The sequence below is a fragment of the Cetorhinus maximus genome, chromosome 2, assembly GCF_964194155.1.
Source record: "Cetorhinus maximus chromosome 2, sCetMax3.hap1.1, whole genome shotgun sequence".
NCBI lineage: Eukaryota > Metazoa > Chordata > Chondrichthyes > Lamniformes > Cetorhinidae > Cetorhinus > Cetorhinus maximus.
Genome location: NC_135880.1, coordinates 7,168,693 through 7,192,542, shown reverse-complemented (window position 1 = coordinate 7,192,542; position 23,850 = coordinate 7,168,693). Strand labels below are relative to the sequence as shown.

Below are 23,850 nucleotides of genomic sequence, written 5' to 3'. Positions count from 1 at the left end.
GCCTTGATGTCAAGGGCAGTCACTCTCACCTCACCTCTTGACTTCATCTCTTTTGTCCATGTTTGAACCAAGGCTGTAATGAGGTCAGGAACTGAGTAGCCCTGGCGGAATCCAAACTGGGCGTCAGTGAGCAGGTTGTTGCTAAGCAAGTGCCTCTTGATAGCACTGTTGACGATCCCTTCCATTACTTCACTGATGATCGAGAGTAGACTGATGGGGCGGTAATTGGCCGGGTTGGATTTGTCCTGCTTTTTGTGCGCAGGACATATCTGGGCAATTTTTCACATAGCCGGGTAGATGCCAGTGTTGTATCTGTACTGGAATATCTTGGCTAGGTGTGCAGCAAGTTCTGTAGCACATGACTTCAGTACTATTACCGGAACATTGTCAGGGCCCATAGCCTTTGCAGTATCCAGTGCCTTCCGACATTTCTTGATATCACGTGGAGTGAATTGAATTGGATGAAGACTGGCATGTGTGATGCTGGGGACCTCCAAAGGAGGCTGAGATGGATCATCCACTCGGCACTTCTGGCTGAAGGTTGTAGCAAATGCTTCACCTTTATCTTTTGTACTGAAGCGCTGGGCTCCTCCATCATTGAGGATGGGGATATTTGTGGAGCCGCATCCTCCAGTGAGTTGTTTAATTGTCCAACACCATTCACGACTGGATGTGGCAGGACTGCAGAACTTAAATCTGATCCTTTGGTTGTGGGATCGCTTAGCTCTGTCTATTATTTGCTGCTTATGCTGTTTGGCATGCAAGTAGTCCTGTGTTATAGCTTCACCAGGCTGACACCTCATTTTTAGGTATGCCTGGTATGCTTTCCTGCACTCTTCAATGAACCAGGGTTGATCCCCTGGCTTGATGGTAATGGTAAAGTGGGGGATGTGCCGGGCCATGTGGTTACAGATTGTGTTTGAGTACAATTCTGCTGCTGCTGATGGCCCACAGCGCCTCATGGATGCCCAGTCTTGAGTTGCTAGATCTGTTCAAAATCTATCCCATTTAGCACGGTGTTAGTACCACACAACATGATGGAGGGTGTCCTCAATATGAAGACGGGACTACATCTCCACAACGACTGTGCAGTGGTCACTCCTACCGATACTGTCATGGACAGATGCATCTGCGGCAGGTAGGTTGGTGAGGATGAGGTCAAGTATGTTTTTCCGTCTTGTTGGTTCCCTCACCCCCTGTTGCAGGCCCAGTCTAGCAGCTATGTCTTTTAGGACTCAGCCATCTTGGTCAGTAGTGGTGCTACTGAGCCGCTCTCGTTGATGGACATTGAAGTCCCCCACTCAGAGTACATTCTGTGCCCTTGCCACCCTCAGTGCTTCCTCCAAGTGGTGTTCAACATGGAGGAGCACTGATTCATCAGCTGAGGGAGGGTGGAACATGGCAACCGGCAGGAAATATGCTTGCCCATGTTTGACCTGATGCCTTGAGACTTCATGGGGTCCGGAGTTGATGTTCTGGACACCCAGGGCAACTCCCCCTGGACTGTATACCACAGTGCTGCCACCTCTGCTCGGTCTGTCCTGCCGGATGGTGATGGTGGTGTCTTGGATATTTCCTGTAAGATATGATTCCGTGAGGATGACTATGTCAGGCTGTTGCTTGACTAGTCTGTGAGACAGCTCCTCCAATTTTGGCACTCGCCCCCAGATGTTAGTGAGGAGGTTGACTGTTTGCTGTTGTCATTTCCGGTGCCTCGGTCGATGCCAAGTGATCTGTTCAGTTTTATTCCTTTTTTGAAGCTGTGTAGCAGTTTGATACTACTGAGGGGAATCAACCACATTGCCACATGTAGGCCAGACCAGCTAAGGCTGGCAGATTTCCCAAAAGGATATTAGTGAACCAGATGGGTTTTTATAACAATCGACAATGGTCTCATGGTCATCATTAGACTTTTAATTCCAGATTTTTATTGAATTCAAATTCCACCATCTGCCGTGTTAGGGTTCAAACCCGGGTCCCCAGGGCATTACACTGGCTTTCTGGAAGACTAGTAAAGCAATAATACCATCACCAACCCTCCATAATATACACAGGGTCTCTTATTCTCTATTATATACATAGGAACTGCAATTTTCGATAATATACACAGGTACTGCTATTCTCTGTAATAAACACAGGGACTCTGATACCCTATAATACACTCAGGGACTGCTATTCACTATAATATGCACAGGGGCTGCTATTCTCTATAACACACACAGGGGCCGAGATTCCCTATAATATATACAGGGACTGCTATTCTATATAATATACACAAGGACTGCTATTCTTTATAATATACACAGGGACTCTGATTCTCTATAATATACACAGGCACTGCTATTCTCTATAATATGCACAGGGACTGCTATTTCTATAACATAGACAGGTGCCAATATTCCCTATATAATATACAGGGACTGCGATTCTCTATAATATAAACAGGGGCTGCTATTCTCTATAATATACACAGGGGCTGCTATTCTCTATAACATACACAGGGACTGTGATTCTCTATAATATACACAGGGGCTCCTATTCTCTATAATATATTTAGGTGTTGCTATTCTCTATAATATACACAGGGTCTGCTATTCTCTATAATATACACAGGGACTGCTATTCTCCATAATATACACAGGGACTGTGATTCTCTATAATATACACAGGGACTGCTATTCTCTACAATATACACAGGGGCTGTGATTCTCTATAATATACTCAGGGGCTGTGTTTCTCTATAATATACACAGGGGCTGTGATTCTCTATAATATACTCAGGGGCTGCTATTCTCTACAATATACACAGGGGCTGCTATTCTCTATAATATACTTAGGGGCTGCTATTCTCTATAATATACTCAGGGGCTGCTATTCTCTATAATATACAAAGGGGCTGTGATTCTCTATAATAAACACAGGGGCTGTGATTCTCTATAATATACACAGGGGCTGTGATTCTCTATAATATGCACAGGGGCTCCTATTCTCTATAATATATTTAGGGGCTGCTATTCTCTATAATATACACAGGGGCTGCTATTCTCTAAAATATACACAGGGGCTGTGATTCTCTATGATATACACAGGGGCTCCTATTCTCTATAATATATTTAGGGGCTGCTATTCTCTATAATATACACAGGGGCTGCTATTCTCAGTAATATACTCAGAGCTGCTATTCTCTAAAATATATTCAGGTGCTGCTATTCTCTATAATATACACAGGGACTGCTGTTCTCTATAATATACACCATGGCTGTTATTCTCTATACAATACACAGGGGCTGCTATTTGCTAAAACATAGAGTGGCTGCTATTCCCTATAATATACAAAGGGGCTGCTTTTTTAATTCAATCACAGGAAGTGGGCTTCGTTGGCTGGGCCAGCATTTATTACCCATTCCTAATTGCCCTTGAGAAGGTGGTGGTGAGCTGCCTTCTTGAACCGCTGCTGTCCCTGTGATGTAGGTACACCCACAGTGCTGTTAGGGAGGGAGCTCCAGGATTTTGACCCAGTGACAGTAAATGAACGGCGATATATTTCCAAGTCAGGATGGTGAGTGACTTGGGAGGGAACTTCCAGGTGGTGATGTTCCCATGTGTTTGCTACCCTTGACCTTCTAGATGGTAGTGGTCATGGGTTTGGAAGGTGCTGTCTAAGGAGCCATAGTGAATTCCTGCAGTGCATCTTGTAGATGGTACACACTGCTGCTACTGTGCATCGGTGGTGGAGGGAGTGAATGTTTGTGGATGAGGTGCCAATCAATCGGACTGCTTTGTTCTGGATGGTGTCAAGCTTCTTGAGTGTTGTGGGAGCTGCACTCATCCAAACAAGTGGAGAGTATTCCATCATTCTCCTTACTTGTGCCTTGTAGATGGTGGACAGGCTTTGGGGAGTCAGGAGGTGAGTTACTCACCACAGCATTCCCAGCCTCTGACCTGCTCTTGTAGCCACAGTATTTATATGGCTAGTGCAGTTCAGTTTCTGGTCAATGGTCCCCAGGATGTTGATAGTGGTGAATTCAGTGATGGTGATGCCATTGAATGTCAAGTGCTGATGGTTAGATTTTCTCTTGTTGGAGATGGTCATTGCCCAGCACTTGTGTGGTGCGAATGTTACTTGCCATTTATCAGCCCAAGCCTGGGTATTGTCCGGGTCTTGCTGCATTTGGACAAGGAATATTTCAGTATCTGAGGAGTCATGAATGGTGCTGAACATTGTGCAATCATCAGTGAACATCTCCACTTCTGACCTTATGACGGAAGGAAGGTAATTGATGAAGCAGCTGAAGATGGTTGGGCCCAGGGCACTACTCTGAGGAACTCCTGCAGTGATGTCCTGGAGCTGAGATGACTGACCTCCAACAACCACAACCATCTTCCTTTGTGCTAGGTATGACTCCAACCAGATGAGAGTTTTCTCTCTGATTCCTGTTGACACCAGTTTTGCTAGGGCTCCTTGATGCCACACTCGGTCAAATGCTGCCTTGATGTCAAGGGCAGTCACTCTCACCTCACCTCTTGACTTCATCTCTTTTGTCCATGTTTGAACCAAGGCTGTAATGAGGTCAGGAACTGAGTAGCCCTGGCGGAATCCAAACTGGGCGTCAGTGAGCAGGTTGTTGCTAAGCAAGTGCCTCTTGATAGCACTGTTGACGATCCCTTCCATTACTTCACTGATGATCGAGAGTAGACTGATGGGGCGGTAATTGGCCGGGTTGGATTTGTCCTGCTTTTTGTGTGCAGGACATATCTGGGCAATTTTTCACATAGCCGGGTAGATGCCAGTGTTGTATCTGTACTGGAATATCTTGGCTAGGTGTGCAGCAAGTTCTGTAGCACATGACTTCAGTACTATTACCGGAACATTGTCAGGGCCCATAGCCTTTGCAGTATCCAGTGCCTTCCGACATTTCTTGATATCACGTGGAGTGAATTGAATTGGATGAAGACTGGCATGTGTGATGCTGGGGACCTCCAAAGGAGGCTGAGATGGATCATCCACTCGGCACTTCTGGCTGAAGGTTGTAGCAAATGCTTCACCTTTATCTTTTGTACTGAAGCGCTGGGCTCCTCCATCATTGAGGATGGGGATATTTGTGGAGCCGCATCCTCCAGTGAGTTGTTTAATTGTCCAACACCATTCACGACTGGATGTGGCAGGACTGCAGAACTTAAATCTGATCCTTTGGTTGTGGGATCGCTTAGCTCTGTCTATTATTTGCTGCTTATGCTGTTTGGCATGCAAGTAGTCCTGTGTTATAGCTTCACCAGGCTGACACCTCATTTTTAGGTATGCCTGGTATGCTTTCCTGCACTCTTCAATGAACCAGGGTTGATCCCCTGGCTTGATGGTAATGGTAAAGTGGGGGATGTGCCGGGCCATGAGGTTACAGATTGTGTTTGAGTACAATTCTGCTGCTGCTGATGGCCCACAGCGCCTCATGGATGCCCAGTCTTGAGTTGCTAGATCTGTTCAAAATCTATCCCATTTAGCACGGTGTTAGTGCCACACAACATGATGGAGGGTGTCCTCAATATGAAGACGGGACTACATCTCCACAACGACTGTGCAGTGGTCACTCCTGCCGATACTGTCATGGACAGAAGCATCTGCGGCAGGTAGGTTGGTGAGGATGAGGTCAAGTATGTTTTTCCGTCTTGTTGGTTCCCTCACCCCCTGTTGCAGGCCCAGTCTAGCAGCTATGTCTTTTAGGACTCAGCCATCTTGGTCAGTAGTGGTGCTACTGAGCCGCTCTCGTTGATGGACATTGAAGTCCCCCACTCAGAGTACATTCTGTGCCCTTGCCACCCTCAGTGCTTCCTCCAAGTGGTGTTCAACATGGAGGAGCACTGATTCATCAGCTGAGGGAGGGTGGAACATGGCAACCGGCAGGAAATATGCTTGCCCATGTTTGACCTGATGCCTTGAGACTTCATGGGGTCCGGAGTTGATGTTGAGGACACCCAGGGCAACTCCCCCTGGACTGTATACCACAGTGCTGCCACCTCTGCTCGGTCTGTCCTGCCGGATGGTGATGGTGGTGTCTTGGATATTTCCTGTAAGATATGATTCCGTGAGGATGACTATGTCAGGCTGTTGTTTGACTAGTCTGTGAGACAGCTCTCCCAATTTTGGCACTAGCCCCCAGATGTTAGTGAGGAGGTTGACTGTTTGCTGTTGTCATTTCCGGTGCCTCGGTCGATGCCAAGTGATCTGTTCAGTTTTATTCCTTTTTTGAAGCTGTGTAGCAGTTTGATACTACTGAGGGGAATCAACCACATTGCCACATGTAGGCCAGACCAGCTAAGGCTGGCAGATTTCCCAAAAGGATATTAGTGAACCAGATGGGTTTTCATAACAATCGACAATGGTCTCATGGTCATCATTAGACTTTTAATTCCAGATTTTTATTGAATTCAAATTCCACCATCTGCCGTGTTAGGGTTCAAACCCGGGTCCCCAGGGCATTACACTGGCTTTCTGGAAGACTAGTCCAGCAATAATACCATCACCAACCCTCCATAATATACACAGGGTCTCTTATTCTCTATTATATACATAGGAACTGCAATTTTCGATAATATACACAGGTACTGCTATTCTCTGTAATAAACACAGGGACTCTGATACCCTATAATACACTCAGGGACTGCTATTCACTATAATATGCACAGGGGCTGCTATTCTCTATAACACACACAGGGGCCGAGATTCCCTATAATATATACAGGGACTGCTATTCTATATAATATACACAAGGACTGCTATTCTTTATAATATACACAGGGACTCTGATTCTCTATAATATACACAGGCACTGCTATTCTCTATAATATGCACAGGGACTGCTATTTCTATAACATAGACAGGTGCCAATATTCCCTATATAATATACACAGGGACTGCGATTCTCTATAATATAAACAGGGGCTGCTATTCTCTATAATATACACAGGGGCTGCTATTCTCTATAATATACACAGGGACTGTGATTCTCTATAATATACACGGGGGCTCCTATTCTCTATAATATATTTAGGTGTTGCTATTCTCTATAATATACACAGGGTCTGCTATTCTCTATAATATACACAGGGACTGCTATTCTCCATAATATACACAGGGGCTGTGATTCTCTATAATATACACAGGGATTGCTATTCTCTACAATATACACAGGGGCTGTGATTCTCTATAATATACTCAGGGGCTGTGTTTCTCTATAATATACACAGGGGCTGTGATTCTCTATAATATACTCAGGGGCTGCTATTCTCTACAATATACACAGGGGCTGCTATTCTCTATAATATACTTAGGGGCTGCTATTCTCTATAATATACTCAGGGGCTGCTATTCTCTATAATATACAAAGGGGCTGTGATTCTCTATAATATACACAGGGGCTGTGATTCTCTATAATATGCACAGGGGCTCCTATTCTCTATAATATATTTAGGGGCTGCTATTCTCTATAATATACACAGGGGCTGCTATTCTCTAAAATATACACAGGGGCTGTGATTCTCTATGATATACACAGGGGCTCCTATTCTCCATAATATATTTAGGGGCTGCTATTCTCTATAATATACACAGGGGCTGCTATTCTCAGTAATATACTCAGAGCTGCTATTCTCTATAATATACTCAGGGGCTGCTATTCTCTATAATATACACAGGGCCTGTTATTCGCTATACAATACACAGGAGCTGCTATTCTCTATAATATACACAGGGGCTGTTATTCTCTATACAATACACATGGGCTGCTCTTCTCTACAATATACACAGGGGCTGTTATTCTCTATAATATACACAGGGGCTGTTATTCTCTATACAATACACAGGGGCTGCTATTTGCTAAAACATAGAGTGGCTGCTATTCCCTATAATATACAAAGGGGCTGCTTTTTTAAATTCAAGCATAGGAATTGGGCTTCGCTGGCTGGGCCAGCATTTATTACCCATTCCTAATTGCCCTTGAGAAGGTGGTGGTGAGCTGCCTTCTTGAACTGCTGCAGTCCCTGTGGTGTAGGTACACCCACAGTGCTGTTAGGGAGGGAGCTCCAGGATTTTGACCCAACGACAGTAAATGAACGGCGATATATTTCCAAGTCAGGATGGTGAGTGACTTGGGGGGAAACTTCCAGGTGGTGGTGTTCCCATGTGTTTGCTGCCCTTGTCCTTCTAGATGGTAGTGGTCATGGGTTTGGAAGGTGCTGTCTAAGGAGCCATAGTGAATTCCTACAGTGCATCTTGTAGATGGTACACACTGCTGCTACTGTGCATCGGTGGTGGAGGGAGTGAATGTTTGTGGATGAGGTGCAAATCAATCAGACTGCTTTGTTCTGGACGGTGTCAAGCTTCTTGAGTGTTGTGGGAGCTGCACTCATCCAAACAAGTGGAGAGTATTCCATCATTCTCCTTACTTGTGCCTTGTAGATGGTGGACAGGCTTTGGGGAGTCAGGAGGTGAGTTACTCGCCACAGGATTCCCAGCCTCTGACCTGCTCTTGTAGCCACAGTATTTATGTGGCTAGTCCAGTTCAGTTTCTGGTCAGTGGTCCCCAGGATGTTGATAGTGGTGAATTCAGTGATGGTGATGCCATTGAATGTCAAGGGGTGATGGTTAGATTTTCTCTTGTTGGAGATGGTCATTGCCCAGCGCTTGTGTGGTGAGAATGTTACTTGCCATTTGTCAGCCCAAGCCTGGATATTGTCCGGGTCTTGCTGCATTTGGACAAGGAATATTTCAGTATCTGAGCAGTCATGAATAGTGCTGAACATTGTGCAATCATCAGTGAATATCCCCACTTCTGACCTTATGATGGAAGGAAGGCCATTGATGAAGCAGCTGAAGATGGTTGGGCCCAGGGCACTACTCTGAGGAACTCCTGCAGTGATGTCCTGGAGCTGAGATGACTGACCTCCAACAACCACAACCATCTTCCTTTGTGCTAGGTATGACTCCAACCAGATGAGAGTTTTCTCTCTGATTCCTGTTGACACCAGTTTTGCTAGGGCTCCTTGATGCCACACTCGGTCAAATGCTGCCTTGATGTCAAGGGCAGTCACTCACACCTCACCTGGTTCATCTCTTTTGTCCATGTTTGAACCAAGGCTGTAATGAGGTCAGGAGCGGAGTGACCCTGGCGGAACCCAAACTGGGCGTCAGTGAGCAGGTTATTGCTAAGCAAGTGCCTCTTGATAGCACTGTTGATGATCCCTTCCAATACTTCACTGATGATTGTGAGTAGACTGATGGGGCGGTAATTGGCCGGGTTGGATTTGTCCTGCTTTTTGTGTGCAGGACATATCTGGGCAATTTTCCACATAGCGGGCCAGTGTTGTATGTGTACTGGAACAGCTTGGTTAGGGGCGCGGCAAGTTCTGAAGCACAAGACTTCAGTACTATTACCGGACCATTGTCAGGGCCCATAGCCTTTGCAGTATCCAGTGCCTTCCGATATTTCTTGATATCACGTGGAGTGAATTGAATTGGATGAAGACTGTCATGTGTGATGGTGGGGACCTCCAGAGGAGGCTGAGATGGATCATCCACTTCTGGCTGAAGGTTGTAGCAAATGCTTCAGCCTTATCTTTTGCACTGATGTGCTGGGCTCCCCCATCATTGAGGATGGGGATATTTGTGGAGCTTCCTCCTCCAGTGAGTTGTTTAATTGTCCAACACCATTCACGACTGGATGTGGCAGGACTGCAGAACTTAAATCTGAACCTTTGGTTGTGGGATCGCTTAGCTCTGTCTATTATTTGCTGCTTACGCTGTTTGGCATGCAAGTAGTCCTGTGTTATAGCTTCACCAGGCTGACACCTCATTTTTAGGTATGCCTGGTATGCTTTCCTGCACTCTTCAATGAACCAGGGTTGATCCCCTGGCTTGATGGTAATGGTAAAGTGGGGGATGTGCCGGGCCATGTGGTTACAGATTGTGTTTGAGTACAATTCTGCTGCTGCTGATGGCCCACAGCGCCTCATGGATGCCCAGTCTTGAGTTGCTAGATCTGTTCAAAATCTATCCCATTTAGCACGGTGTTAGTGCCACACAACATGATGGAGGGTGTCCTCAATATGAAGACGGGACTACATCTCCACAACGACTGTGCGGTGGTTACTCTACCGATACTGTCATGGACAGAAGCATCTGCGGCAGGCAGGTTGGTGAGGATGAGGTCAAGTATGTTTTTCCGTCTTGTTGGTTCCCTCACCCCCTGTTGCAGGCCCAGTCTAGCAGCTATGTCTTTTAGGACTCAGCCATCTTGGTCAGTAGTGGTGCTACTGAGCCGCTCTCGTTGATGGACATTGAAGTCCCCCACTCAGAGTACATTCTGTGCCCTTGCCACCCTCAGTGCTTCCTCCAAGTGGTGTTCAACATGGAGGAGCACTGATTCATCAGCTGAGGGAGGGTGGAACATGGCAACCGGCAGGAAATATGCTTGCCCATGTTTGACCTGATGCCTTGAGACTTCATGGGGTCTGGAGTTGATGTTGAGGACACCCAGGGCAACTCCCCCTGGACTGTATACCACAGTGCTGCCACCTCTGCTCGGTCTGTCCTGCCGGATGGTGATGGTGGTGTCTTGGATATTTCCTGTAAGATATGATTCCGTGAGGATGACTATGTCAGGCTGTTGCTTGACTAGTCTGTGAGACAGCTCCTCCAATTTTGGCACTCGCCCCTAGATGTTAGTGAGGAGGTTGACTGTTTGCTGTTGTCATTTCCGGTGCCTCGGTCGATGCCAAGTGATCTGTTCAGTTTTATTCCTTTTTTGAAGCTGTGTAGCAGTTTGATACTACTGAGGGGAATCAACCACATTGCCACATGTAGGCCAGACCAGCTAAGGCTGGCAGATTTCCCAAAAGGATATTAGTGAACCAGATGGGTTTTTATAACAATCGACAATGGTCTCATGGTCATCATTAGACTTTTAATTCCAGATTTTTATTGAATTCAAATTCCACCATCTGCCGTGTTAGGGTTCAAACCCGGGTCCCCAGGGCATTACCCTGGCTTTCTGGAAGACTAGTCCAGCAATAATACCATCACCAACCCTCCATAATATACACAGGGTCTCTTATTCTCTATTTTATACATAGGAACTGCAATTTTCGATAATATACACAGGTACTGCTATTCTCTGTAATAAACACAGGGACTCTGATACCCTATAATACACTCAGGGACTGCTATTCACTATAATATGCACAGGGGCTGCTATTCTCTATAACACACACAGGGGCCGAGATTCCCTATAATATACACAGGGACTGCTATTCTATATAATATACACAAGGACTGCTATTCTTTATAATATACACAGGGACTCTGATTCTCTATAATATACACAGGCACTGCTATTCTCTATAATATGCACAGGGACTGCTATTTCTATAACATAGACAGGTGCCAATATTCCCTATATAATATACACAGGGACTGCGATTCTCTATAATATAAACAGGGGCTGCTATTCTCTATAATATACACAGGGGCTGCTATTCTCTATAATATACACAGGGACTGTGATTCTCTATAATATACACAGGGGCTCCTATTCTCTATAATATATTTAGGTGTTGCTATTCTCTATAATATACACAGGGTCTGCTATTCTCTATAATATACACAGGGACTGCTATTCTCTATAATATACACAGGGGCTTTGATTCTCTATAATATACACAGGGACTGCTATTCTCTACAATATACACAGGGGCTGTGATTCTCTATAATATACACAGGGGCTCCTATTCTCTATAATATATTTAGGTGTTGCTATTCTCTATAATATACACAGGGACTGCTATTCTCCGTAATATACACAGGGGCTGTGATTCTCTATAATATACACAGGGACTGCTATTCTCTACAATATACACAGGGGCTGTGATTCTCTATAATATACTCAGGGGCTGTGTTTCTCTATAATATACACAGGGGCTGTGATTCTCTATAATATACTCAGGGGCTGCTATTCTCTACAATATACACAGGGGCTGCTATTCTCTATAATATACTTAGGGGCTGCTATTCTCTATAATATACTCAGGGGCTGCTATTCTCTATAATATACAAAGGGGCTGTGATTCTCTATAATATACACAGGGGCTGTGATTCTCTATAATATACACAGGGGCTGTGATTCTCTATAATATGCACAGGGGCTCCTATTCTCTATACTATATTTAGGGGCTGCTATTCTCTATAATATACACAGGGGCTGCTATTCTCTAAAATATACACAGGGGCTGTGATTCTCTATGATATACACAGGGGCTCCTATTCTCCATAATATATTTAGGGGCTGCTATTCTCTATAATATACACAGGGGCTGCTATTCTCAGTAATATACTCAGAGCTGCTATTCTCTATAATATACTCAGGGGCTGCTATTCTCTATAATATACACAGGGACTGCTGTTCTCTATAATATACACAGGGGCTGTTATTCTCTATACAATACACAGGGGCTGCTATTTGCTAAAACATAGAGTGGCTGCTATTCCCTATAATATACAAAGGGGCTGCTTTTTTAATTCAATCACAGGAAGTGGGCTTCGTTGGCTGGGCCAGCATTTATTACCCATTCCTAATTGCCCTTGAGAAGGTGGTGGTGAGCTGCCTTCTTGAACCGCTGCTGTCCCTGTGATGTAGGTACACCCACAGTGCTGTTAGGGAGGGAGCTCCAGGATTTTGACCCAGTGACAGTAAATGAACGGCGATATATTTCCAAGTCAGGATGGTGAGTGACTTGGGAGGGAACTTCCAGGTGGTGATGTTCCCATGTGTTTGCTACCCTTGACCTTCTAGATGGTAGTGGTCATGGGTTTGGAAGGTGCTGTCTAAGGAGCCATAGTGAATTCCTGCAGTGCATCTTGTAGATGGTACACACTGCTGCTACTGTGCATCGGTGGTGGAGGGAGTGAATGTTTGTGGATGAGGTGCCAATCAATCGGACTGCTTTGTTCTGGATGGTGTCAAGCTTCTTGAGTGTTGTGGGAGCTGCACTCATCCAAACAAGTGGAGAGTATTCCATCATTCTCCTTACTTGTGCCTTGTAGATGGTGGACAGGCTTTGGGGAGTCAGGAGGTGAGTTACTCATCACAGGATTCCCAGCCTCTGACCTGCTCTTGTAGCCACAGTATTTATATGGCTAGTGCAGTTCAGTTTCTGGTCAATTGTCCCCAGGATGTTGATAGTGGTGAATTCAGTGATGGTGATGCCATTGAATGTCAAGTGCTGATGGTTAGATTTTCTCTTGTTGGAGATGGTCATTGCCCAGCACTTGTGTGGTGCGAATGTTACTTGCCATTTATCAGCCCAAGCCTGGGTATTGTCCGGGTCTTGCTGCATTTGGACAAGGAATATTTCAGTATCTGAGGAGTCGTGATGGTGCTGAACATTGTGCAATCATCAGTGAACATCTCCACTTCTGACCTTATGATGGAAGGAAGGTAATTGATGAAGCAGCTGAAGATGGTTGGGCCCAGGGCACTACTCTGAGGAACTCCTGCAGTGATGTCCTGGAGCTGAGATGACTGACCTCCATCAAACACAACCATCTTCCTTTGTGCTAGGTATGACTCCAACCAGATGAGAGTTTTCTCTCTGATTCCTGTTGACACCAGTTTTGCTAGGGCTCCTTGATGCCACACTCGGTCAAATGCTGCCTTGATGTCAAGGGCAGTCACTCTCACCTCACCTCTTGACTTCATCTCTTTTGTCCATGTTTGAACCAAGGCTGTAATGAGGTCAGGAACTGAGTAGCCCTGGCGGAATCCAAACTGGGCGTCAGTGAGCAGGTTGTTGCTAAGCAAGTGCCTCTTGATAGCACTGTTGACGATCCCTTCCATTACTTCACTGATGATCGAGAGTAGACTGATGGGGCGGTAATTGGCCGGGTTGGATTTGTCCTGCTTTTTGTGTGCAGGACATATCTGGGCAATTTTTCACATAGCCGGGTAGATGCCAGTGTTGTATCTGTACTGGAATATCTTGGCTAGGTGTGCAGCAAGTTCTGTAGCACATGACTTCAGTACTATTACCGGAACATTGTCAGGGCCCATAGCCTTTGCAGTATCCAGTGCCTTCCGATATTTCTTGATATCACGTGGAGTGAATTGAATTGGATGAAGACTGGCATGTGTGATGCTGGGGACCTCCAAAGGAGGCTGAGATGGATCATCCACTCGGCACTTCTGGCTGAAGGTTGTAGCAAATGCTTCACCTTTATCTTTTGTACTGAAGCGCTGGGCTCCTCCATCATTGAGGATGGGGATATTTGTGGAGCCGCATCCTCCAGTGAGTTGTTTAATTGTCCAACACCATTCACGACTGGATGTGGCAGGACTGCAGAACTTAAATCTGATCCTTTGGTTGTGGGATCGCTTAGCTCTGTCTATTATTTGCTGCTTATGCTGTTTGGCATGCAAGCAGTCCTGTGTTATAGCTTCACCAGGCTGACACCTCATTTTTAGGTATGCCTGGTATGCTTTCCTGCACTCTTCAATGAACCAGGGTTGATCCCCTGGCTTGATGGTAATGGTAAAGTGGGGGATGTGCCGGGCCATGAGGTTACAGATTGTGTTTGAGTACAATTCTGCTGCTGCTGATGGCCCACAGCGCCTCATGGATGCCCAGTCTTGAGTTGCTAGATCTGTTCAAAATCTATCCCATTTAGCACGGTGTTAGTGCCACACAACATGATGGAGGGTGTCCTCAATATGAAGACGGGACTACATCTCCACAACGACTGTGCGGTGGTTACTCTACCGATACTGTCATGGACAGAAGCATCTGCGGCAGGCAGGTTGGTGAGGATGAGGTCAAGTATGTTTTTCCGTCTTGTTGGTTCCCTCACCCCCTGTTGCAGGCCCAGTCTAGCAGCTATGTCTTTTAGGACTCAGCCATCTTGGTCAGTAGTGGTGCTACTGAGCCGCTCTCGTTGATGGACATTGAAGTCCCCCACTCAGAGTACATTCTGTGCCCTTGCCACCCTCAGTGCTTCCTCCAAGTGGTGTTCAACATGGAGGAGCACTGATTCATCAGCTGAGGGAGGGTGGAACATGGCAACCGGCAGGAAATATGCTTGCCCATGTTTGACCTGATGCCTTGAGACTTCATGGGGTCCGGAGTTGATGTTGAGGACACCCAGGGCAACTCCCCCTGGACTGTATACCACAGTGCTGCCACCTCTGCTCGGTCTGTCCTGCCGGGTGGTGATGGTGGTGTCTTGGATATTTCCTGTAAGATATGATTCCGTGAGGATGACTATGTCAGGCTGTTGCTTGACTAGTCTGTGAGACAGCTCCTCCAATTTTGGCACTCGCCCCCAGATGTTAGTAAGGAGGTTGACTGTTTGCTGTTGTCATTTCCGGTGCCTCGGTCGATGCCAAGTGATCTGTTCAGTTTTATTCCTTTTTTGAAGCTGTGTAGCAGTTTGATACTACTGAGGGGAATCAACCACATTGCCACATGTAGGCCAGACCAGCTAAGGCTGGCAGATTTCCCAAAAGGATATTAGTGAACCAGATGGGTTTTTATAACAATCGACAATGGTCTCATGGTCATCATTAGACTTTTAATTCCAGATTTTTATTGAATTCAAATTCCACCATCTGCCGTGTTAGGGTTCAAACCCGGGTCCCCAGGGCATTACACTGGCTTTCTGGAAGACTAGTCCAGCAATAATACCATCACCAACCCTCCATAATATACACAGGGTCTCTTATTCTCAGTTATATACATAGGAACTGCAATTTTCGGTAAAATACACAGGTGCTGCTATTCTCTGTAATAAACAAAGGGACTCTGATTCTCTATAATATACACAGGGACTGCTATTCTCTATAATATACACAGGGACTGCTATTCTCTATAATATACACAGGGGCTGCTATTCCCTGTAATACATACAGGGGATGCTATTCTCTATAATATGCACAAGGAAGGGACTGCTACTCTCTTAATATACACAGGGGCTGCTATTCTATATAATATACACAGGGGCCGCTATTCTCTATAATACATACAGGGATTGCTTTCCTCTACAAGAGACACAAGGCCTGCTATTCTCTATAATAAACACAGGGACTCTGATTCCCTATAATATACACAGGGACTGCAATTCTCTATAACATACATAGGGACTGCTATTCTCTATAATATCTACAGGGCCGGCTATTCTCTATAATATACACAGGATTGCTATTCATTATAATACATAGAGGGACTGCTATTCCCTATAGTATACACAGGGACTGCTATTCTCTATATCATACACAGGCACTGCGATTCTCTCTAATATACATGGGGACTGCTATTCTCTATAATATGCACAGGGAATCTGATTCTGTTCAATATACACAGGCACTGCTATTCTCTATAATATACACAGGGGCTGCTATTCTCTATAATATACACAAGGGCTGCTATTCTCTATAATATACACAGGGGTTGCTTCATTATAATACACACAGGGACTGCTATTCTCTATAATATACACAGGGAATCTGATTCTGTTCAATATACACAGGCACTGCTATTCTCTTAATATACACAGGGACTGCTATTCTCTACAATATACACAGGGTCTGCTATTCTCTATAATATACACAGGGATTATTATTCAATATAATGTACACAGGGCCTGCTATTCCATGTAATATACACAGGGACTGCTATTCATTATAATACATACAGGGACTGCTATTCTCTATAATATACACAGGGGCTGCTTCATTATAATACATACAGGGGCTGCTATTCCCTTTAATATACACAGGGACTGCTATTCTCTTAATATACACAGGGACTGCTATTCTCTATAATACACACAGGGACTGCTGTTCTCTTAATATACACAGGGACTGCTATTCTCTATAATACAGACAGGGGCCAGTATTCCCTATAATATACAAGGGGACTGCTGTTCTCTTAATATACAGAGGGACTGCTATTCTCTATAATAAACACAGGGATTGCTATTCATTATAATACATACATGGACTGCAATTCCCTATAATATACACAGGGACTGCTACTCTCTATAATGTACACAGGGACTCTGATTTCCTATAATATACACAGGGACTGCTATTCTCTATAATGTACACAGGGACTCTGATTTCCTATAATATACACAGGGACTGCTATTCTCTATAATGCACACAGGGACTCTGATTTCCTATAATATACAAAGGGGCTGCTCATCTATATAATATACACAGGGACTGCTATTCTCTATAATATACACAGGGGCTGCTATTTTCTATAATATACACGGGGATTATTATTCACTATAATGTACACAGGGCCTGCTATTCCCTGTAATATACACAGGGGCTGCTCATCTATATAATATACACAGGGACTGCTATTCTCTATAATATACACAGGCACTGCTATTCTCTATAATATACACAGGGGCTGCTATTCTCTATACTATACACAGGGGCTGCTATTCCCCATAATATACACAGGGACTGCTATTCTCTATAATATACACAGGGGCTGCTATTCTCTATAATATACACGGGAACTGCTATTCTCTATAATATACACAGGGGCTGCTATTCCCCATAATATACACAGGGACTGCTATTCTCTATAATATACACAGGGACTCTGATACTGTACAATATACACAAGCACTTCTATTCTCAATAATATACACAGGGCTGCTATTCTCTATAATATACACAGGCACTGGATTCTCTATAATATACACAGGGCCTGCTTTTCTCTATATTATACACAGGGATTGCTATTCATTATAATACACAGAGGGACTGCTATTCCCTATAATATACACAGGGACTGGTATTCTCTATAATATACACAGGGACTGTGATTCTCTATAATATTCATGGGAACTGCTATTCTCTATAACATACACAGGGATTATTATTCACTATAATGTACACAGGGCCTGCTATTCCCTGTAATATACACAGGGACTGCTCATCTCTATAAGATACACAGGGACTGCTATTCCCTGTAATACACACAAGGGCTGCTATTCTCTATAATATACACAGGGGCCACTATTCTCTACATTATATACAGGGACTGCTATTCTCTATAATATACACAGGGACTGCTATTCACTATAATATACACAGGGCCGGCTATTCTCTATATTATACACAGGGATTGGTATTCATTATAATACATAGAGGGACTGCTATTCCCTATAGAATACACAGGGACTGCTATTCTCTATAACATACACAGGCACTGCGATTCTCTCTAATATACACGGAGACTGCTATTCTCTATAATATACACAAGGGCTGCTATTCTATATAATATACACAGGGGCCGCTATTCTCTATAATACATACAGGGATTGCATTCCTCTACAATATACACAAGGCCTGCTATTCTCTATAATAAACACAGGGACTCTGATTCCCTATAATATACACAGGGACTGCTATTCTCTATAACATACGTAGGGACTGCTATTCTCTATAATATACACAGGGACTGCTATTCTCTATAATATACACAGGGATTGCTATTCATTATAATACATAGAGGGACTGCTATTCACTATAGTATACACAGGGACTGCTATTCTCTATAATATACACAGGGACTGCTATTCACTATAATATACACAGGGACTGCTATTCTCTATAATATACACAGGGACTGCTATTCTCTATGATATACACAGGGACTGCTATTCTCTATAATATACACAGGGACTGCTATTCACTATAATATACACAGGGACTGCTATTCTCTATAACATACACAGGAGCTGCTATTCACTTTAATATACACAGGGATCGCTATTCTCTATAACATACACAGGGGCTGCTATTCACTATAATATACACAGGGACGGCTATTCCCCATAATATACACAGGGACGGCTATTCCCCATAATATACACAGGGACTGCTATTCCCTATAGTATACACAGGGACTGCTATTCTCTATAACATACACAGGTACTGCTATTCCCTATAATATACACAGGGGCTGCTATTCTCCATAATATACACGGGGACTGCGATTCTCTCTAATGTACACAGGCACTGCTATTCCCTATAATATACACAAGGGCTGCTATTTTCTATAATATACACAGGGGTTGCTTCATTATAATACACACAGGGACTGCTTTTCTCTTAATATACACAGGGACTGCTATTCTCTACAATATACACAGGGACTGCTATTTTCTATAATATACACGGGTACTGCTCATCTCTATAATATACACAGGGACTGCTATTTTCTATAATATACACAGGCACTGGATTCTCTATAATATACACAGGGGCTGCTATTCTCTATAATATACACAGGGCCTGCTATTCTCTATAATATACACAGGGATTGCTATTCATTATAATACATAGAGGGACTGCTATTCCCTATAATATACATAGGGACTGTGATTCTCTATAATATACACGGGAACTGCTATTCTCTATAATATACACAGGGACTGTGATTCTCTATAATATACACAGGGATTGCTATTCATTATAATACATAGAGGGACTGCTATTCCCTATAGTATATATAGGGACTGTGATTCTCTATAGTATACACGGGAACTGCTATTCTCTATAATATACACAGGCACCGCTATTCTCTATAACATACACAGGGATTATTATTCACTATAATGTATACAGGGCCTGCTATTTCCTGTAATATACACAGGGACTGCTCATCTCTATAAGATACACAGGGACTGCTATTCCCTGTAATACACACAAGGGCTGATATTCTCTATAATATACACAGGGGCCGCTATTCTCTACATTATATACAGGGACTGCTATTCTCTATAATATACACAGGGACTGCTATTCACTATAATATACAGAGGGATTGCTATTCATTATAATACATAGAGGGACTGCTATTCCCTATAGAATACACGGGGACTGCTATTCTCTATAACATACACAGGCACTGCGATTCTCTCTAATATACACGGGGACTGCTATTCTCTACAATATACACCGGCACTGCTATTCTCTATAGTATACACAGGGGCTCCTATTCTCTATAATCTACACAGGGGTTGCTTCATTATAATAGACACAGGGACTGCTATTCTCTTTAATACAGACAGGGGCCAGTATTCCCTATAATATACAAAGGACTGCTATTCTCTTAATATACACAGGGACTGCTATTCTCTACAATATACACAGGGTCTGCTATTCTCTATAATGTACACAGGGATTATTATTCAATATAATGTACACAGGGCCTGCTATTCCATGTAATATACACAGGGACTGCTATTCATTATAATACATACAGGGACTGCTATTCCCTATAATATACATAGGGACTGCTATTCTCTATAATATACACAGGGATTGCTTCATTATAATACATACAGGGGCTGCTATTCCCTTTAATATACACAGGGACTGCTATTCTCTATAATACACACAGGGGCTGCTATTCTTTTAATATACACAGGGGTTGCTATTTTCTATAACATACACAGGCACTGGATTCTCTATAATATACACGGGAACTGCTATTCTCTATAATATACACAGGGACTCTGATACTGTACAATATACACAGGCACTTCTATTCTCTATAATATACACAGGGACTGCTCATCTCTATAATATACACAGGGGCTGTGATTCTCTATAATATACACAGGTACTGCTATTCTCTACAATACACACAGGTACTGCTATTCTCTATAATATACACAGGGACTCTGATACTGTACAATATACACAGGCACTTCTATTCTCTATAATATACACAGGGACTGCTATTCTCTACAATACACACAGGTACTGCTATTCTCTATAATATACACAGGCACTGGAATCTCTATAATATACACAGGGGCTGCTATTCTCTATAATATACACAGGGGCTGCTATTGTCTATAATATACACAGGGATTGCTATTCATTATAATACATAGAGGGACTGCTATTCCCTATAGTATACACAGGGACTGCTATTCTCTATAATATACACAGGGACTGTGATTCTCTATAATATACACGGGAACTGCTATTCTCTATAACATACACAGGGATTATTATTCACTATAATGTACACAAGGCCTGCTATTCCCTGTAATATACACAGGGACTGCTCATCTCTATAAGATACACAGGGACTGCTATTCTCTATAATATACACAGGGACTGCTCATCTCTATAATATACACAGGGACTGCTATTCTCTATAATATACACAGGGACTGCTATTCTCTATAATATACACAGGGACTGCTATTCTCTATAATATACACAGGGGCTGCTATTCTATATAATATACACAGGCACTGGATTCTCTATAATATACACAGGGGCTGCTATTCTCTATAATATACACAGGGACTCTGATACTGTACAATATACACAGGCACTTCTATTCTCTATAATATACACAGGGACTGCTATTTTCTGTAATATACACGGGGACTGCGATTCTCTATAATATACACAGGGGCTGTGATTCTCTATAATATACACAGGGGCTGCTATTCTCTATAATATACACAGGGCCGACTATTCTCTATAATATACACAGGGGCCGCTATTCTCTATAATATACACAGGGACTGTTATTCCCTTTATTATACACAGTGGTTGCTGTTCCCTATAGTATACACAGGGGCTGCCATTCCCTGTAATACACACAGGGGCTGCTATTCCCGTTAATATACACAGGGGTTGACATTTCCCACTAATATACACAGAGACCACTCTCCCCTAATGTCCCCACAGGGTTGCTATTCCCTATAGTGAACACAGAAACTGCTATTCTCTATGTTATACACAGGGGCTACTCTTTATAATATACACAGGAGCATTACTTTTTATTCATGCATGGAATGTGGGCTTTGCTGCAAGACCAGCATTTATTGCCCACCCCTAATTACCCTTAAGCAGGTAGTGCTAATTACCACATGAACACAACTGAGTGGCTTGGTCGGCCATTTCAGAGGGCAGTTAAGAATCATTGCTGTGGGTCTGGAGCCACATGTAGGCCAGACCGGGTACGGATGGCAGATTTCCTCCCCTAAAGAACATTGGTCTCCCCGGCAGGTTTTTATAACTCAGTACTCTCAGTCTCCATTGCTGACACTAGCTTTTTATTCCAGTTTTATTTGCAATTTGATTTTCAACTAAAATTCCTTAGCTACCATAATAGAATGCCTCAAGATCACTTTGCATTGGCATCCCTAGACTGCTGCCATAACCCTCATTATGTGCTCAGTTATTCTCTTCACCTCCCCAGGGGCTGCGCACACCAGAGAATCTAATCCCCCCTGGCGGGGAAATCACGAACCAGGGGCATAATCTTCAAATTATAGCGAGCTTTTCAAGAGTGAAAAATCAGGAAGCAATTAGAGATGTTTCCACTTGTGGGGAGTGGCGACCAAAGCTCGGGGCCAAAAGTAAAGATAGTCACTGATGAATCCAATTGGGAATTCAGGAATAATAGCTTTACCCAGAGAGTGGTGGGAATGTGGAACTCACTGCCACAGGCAATGGTTGAGGTGAATAGTCTGGTTACATGTAAGGTGAAGCTGGATAAATCAAGGATATGCTGACAGGGTGAGATGAGTAGGGATGGGAGGAAGCTCAGGTGAAGCATAAACACCCAGTTAGGTAAACGGCCTGAATCCTTTCTTTTCATTTGTTCATGGGATGTGGGTGTCGCTGGCTAGGTCAGCATTTATTGCCCATGTTCTGAGGGAATTTAAGAGTCAACCACATTGCTGTGGGTCCAGAGTCACATGTAGGCCAGACCAGGTAAGAGCAGCAGATTTCCTTCCCTAAAGGACATTAGTGAACCAGATGGGTTTTTACAACAATCGACTATGGTTTCAAGGTTATCATCAGGCTTTGAATTCCAGATTTTTATTGAATTCAAGTTTCACCATCTGCTGTGGTGGGATTTGAACCCAGGTCCCCAGAGTATTACCCCAGGTCTTCTAGAATACTAGCCCAGTGACAATACCATTGCCTGCCCACCAGCCCTGCCATCGTGTCGATTCTATGGAATTCTAATCCACATGCACAAGTCTGTGTTGTTGTCCGTACAGGTCTTGTTTTCGTCAAAAATACAAAGAGACTGGGTGATCAAATTACTAAATGATTTTCAAGCAAAGCCCTGGAAAGAAGGAGGAGAGCCTCTCAGTGAGGTCAGGGGGAGGTGGTCTGAGGGCGTGGCCAATATTTGGACTGACCTGGGATAATCCTGCATTGTCGGAAAACTTCCTTCAGGCTAAACATCTCCTCATCGGTCAGCAGCAGGTTCACATTATCCTGGAAGAGGCAGAGAGAGAGAGAGAGAGAGGGTCAGGATGTGGCTGACATTAAGGGTGCTGTTTACCCCACAGGGAGCTCACCCCACATAGTGACAGCCACACAGAAACCATGACAAGCAAACGATAAAGTTCACAGAGGAAATGTAAAGGCATCGACAGGTGAGGGAGGCCATTCTGCTCATCTAGTCTGGCCTTCCATAGGATGGTACAGTCTGATCCATTACAGCATCAACGGGGTGATTTACCTCCATTACCTTACCCCTCCCCTAACATCAGGCAGATTCACCCACAGACACCATCGGACAGGCAGAGTGGTCACTCCATGTTAGCAACCCCCGTAATCCAAGCCCTCAGTGAGATGGATATTAATCCCAATGTGCAAGCTCAGCAAGAAACGTGCTAGTTTCAGGCCCCGAGGTATTTTAATTCCCATTTACTGGGAAAGAAAAGCTTGCACTGAGCGGAGAGGGCGCAGAGCAGGCAGCCCTGACCCTCTGGGTCAGAGGAAGGTATTTCAAAGG

The 23,850-nt window shown here is 43.9% G+C and overlaps 1 protein-coding gene across 1 annotated transcript in view; it reads right to left on the bottom strand.

The window, feature by feature from the left end:
- The window catches only part of phf24 (PHD finger protein 24), a 117,272-nt gene that overhangs the window by 28,328 nt on the left and 65,094 nt on the right, over nucleotides 1–23,850 (bottom strand). Inside the window, exon 3 of the mRNA XM_078557307.1 lies at nucleotides 23,249–23,327. Coding sequence (XP_078413433.1) covers nucleotides 23,249–23,327 — 79 coding nt within the window. The remainder of the gene's footprint in view (nucleotides 1–23,248; nucleotides 23,328–23,850) is intronic.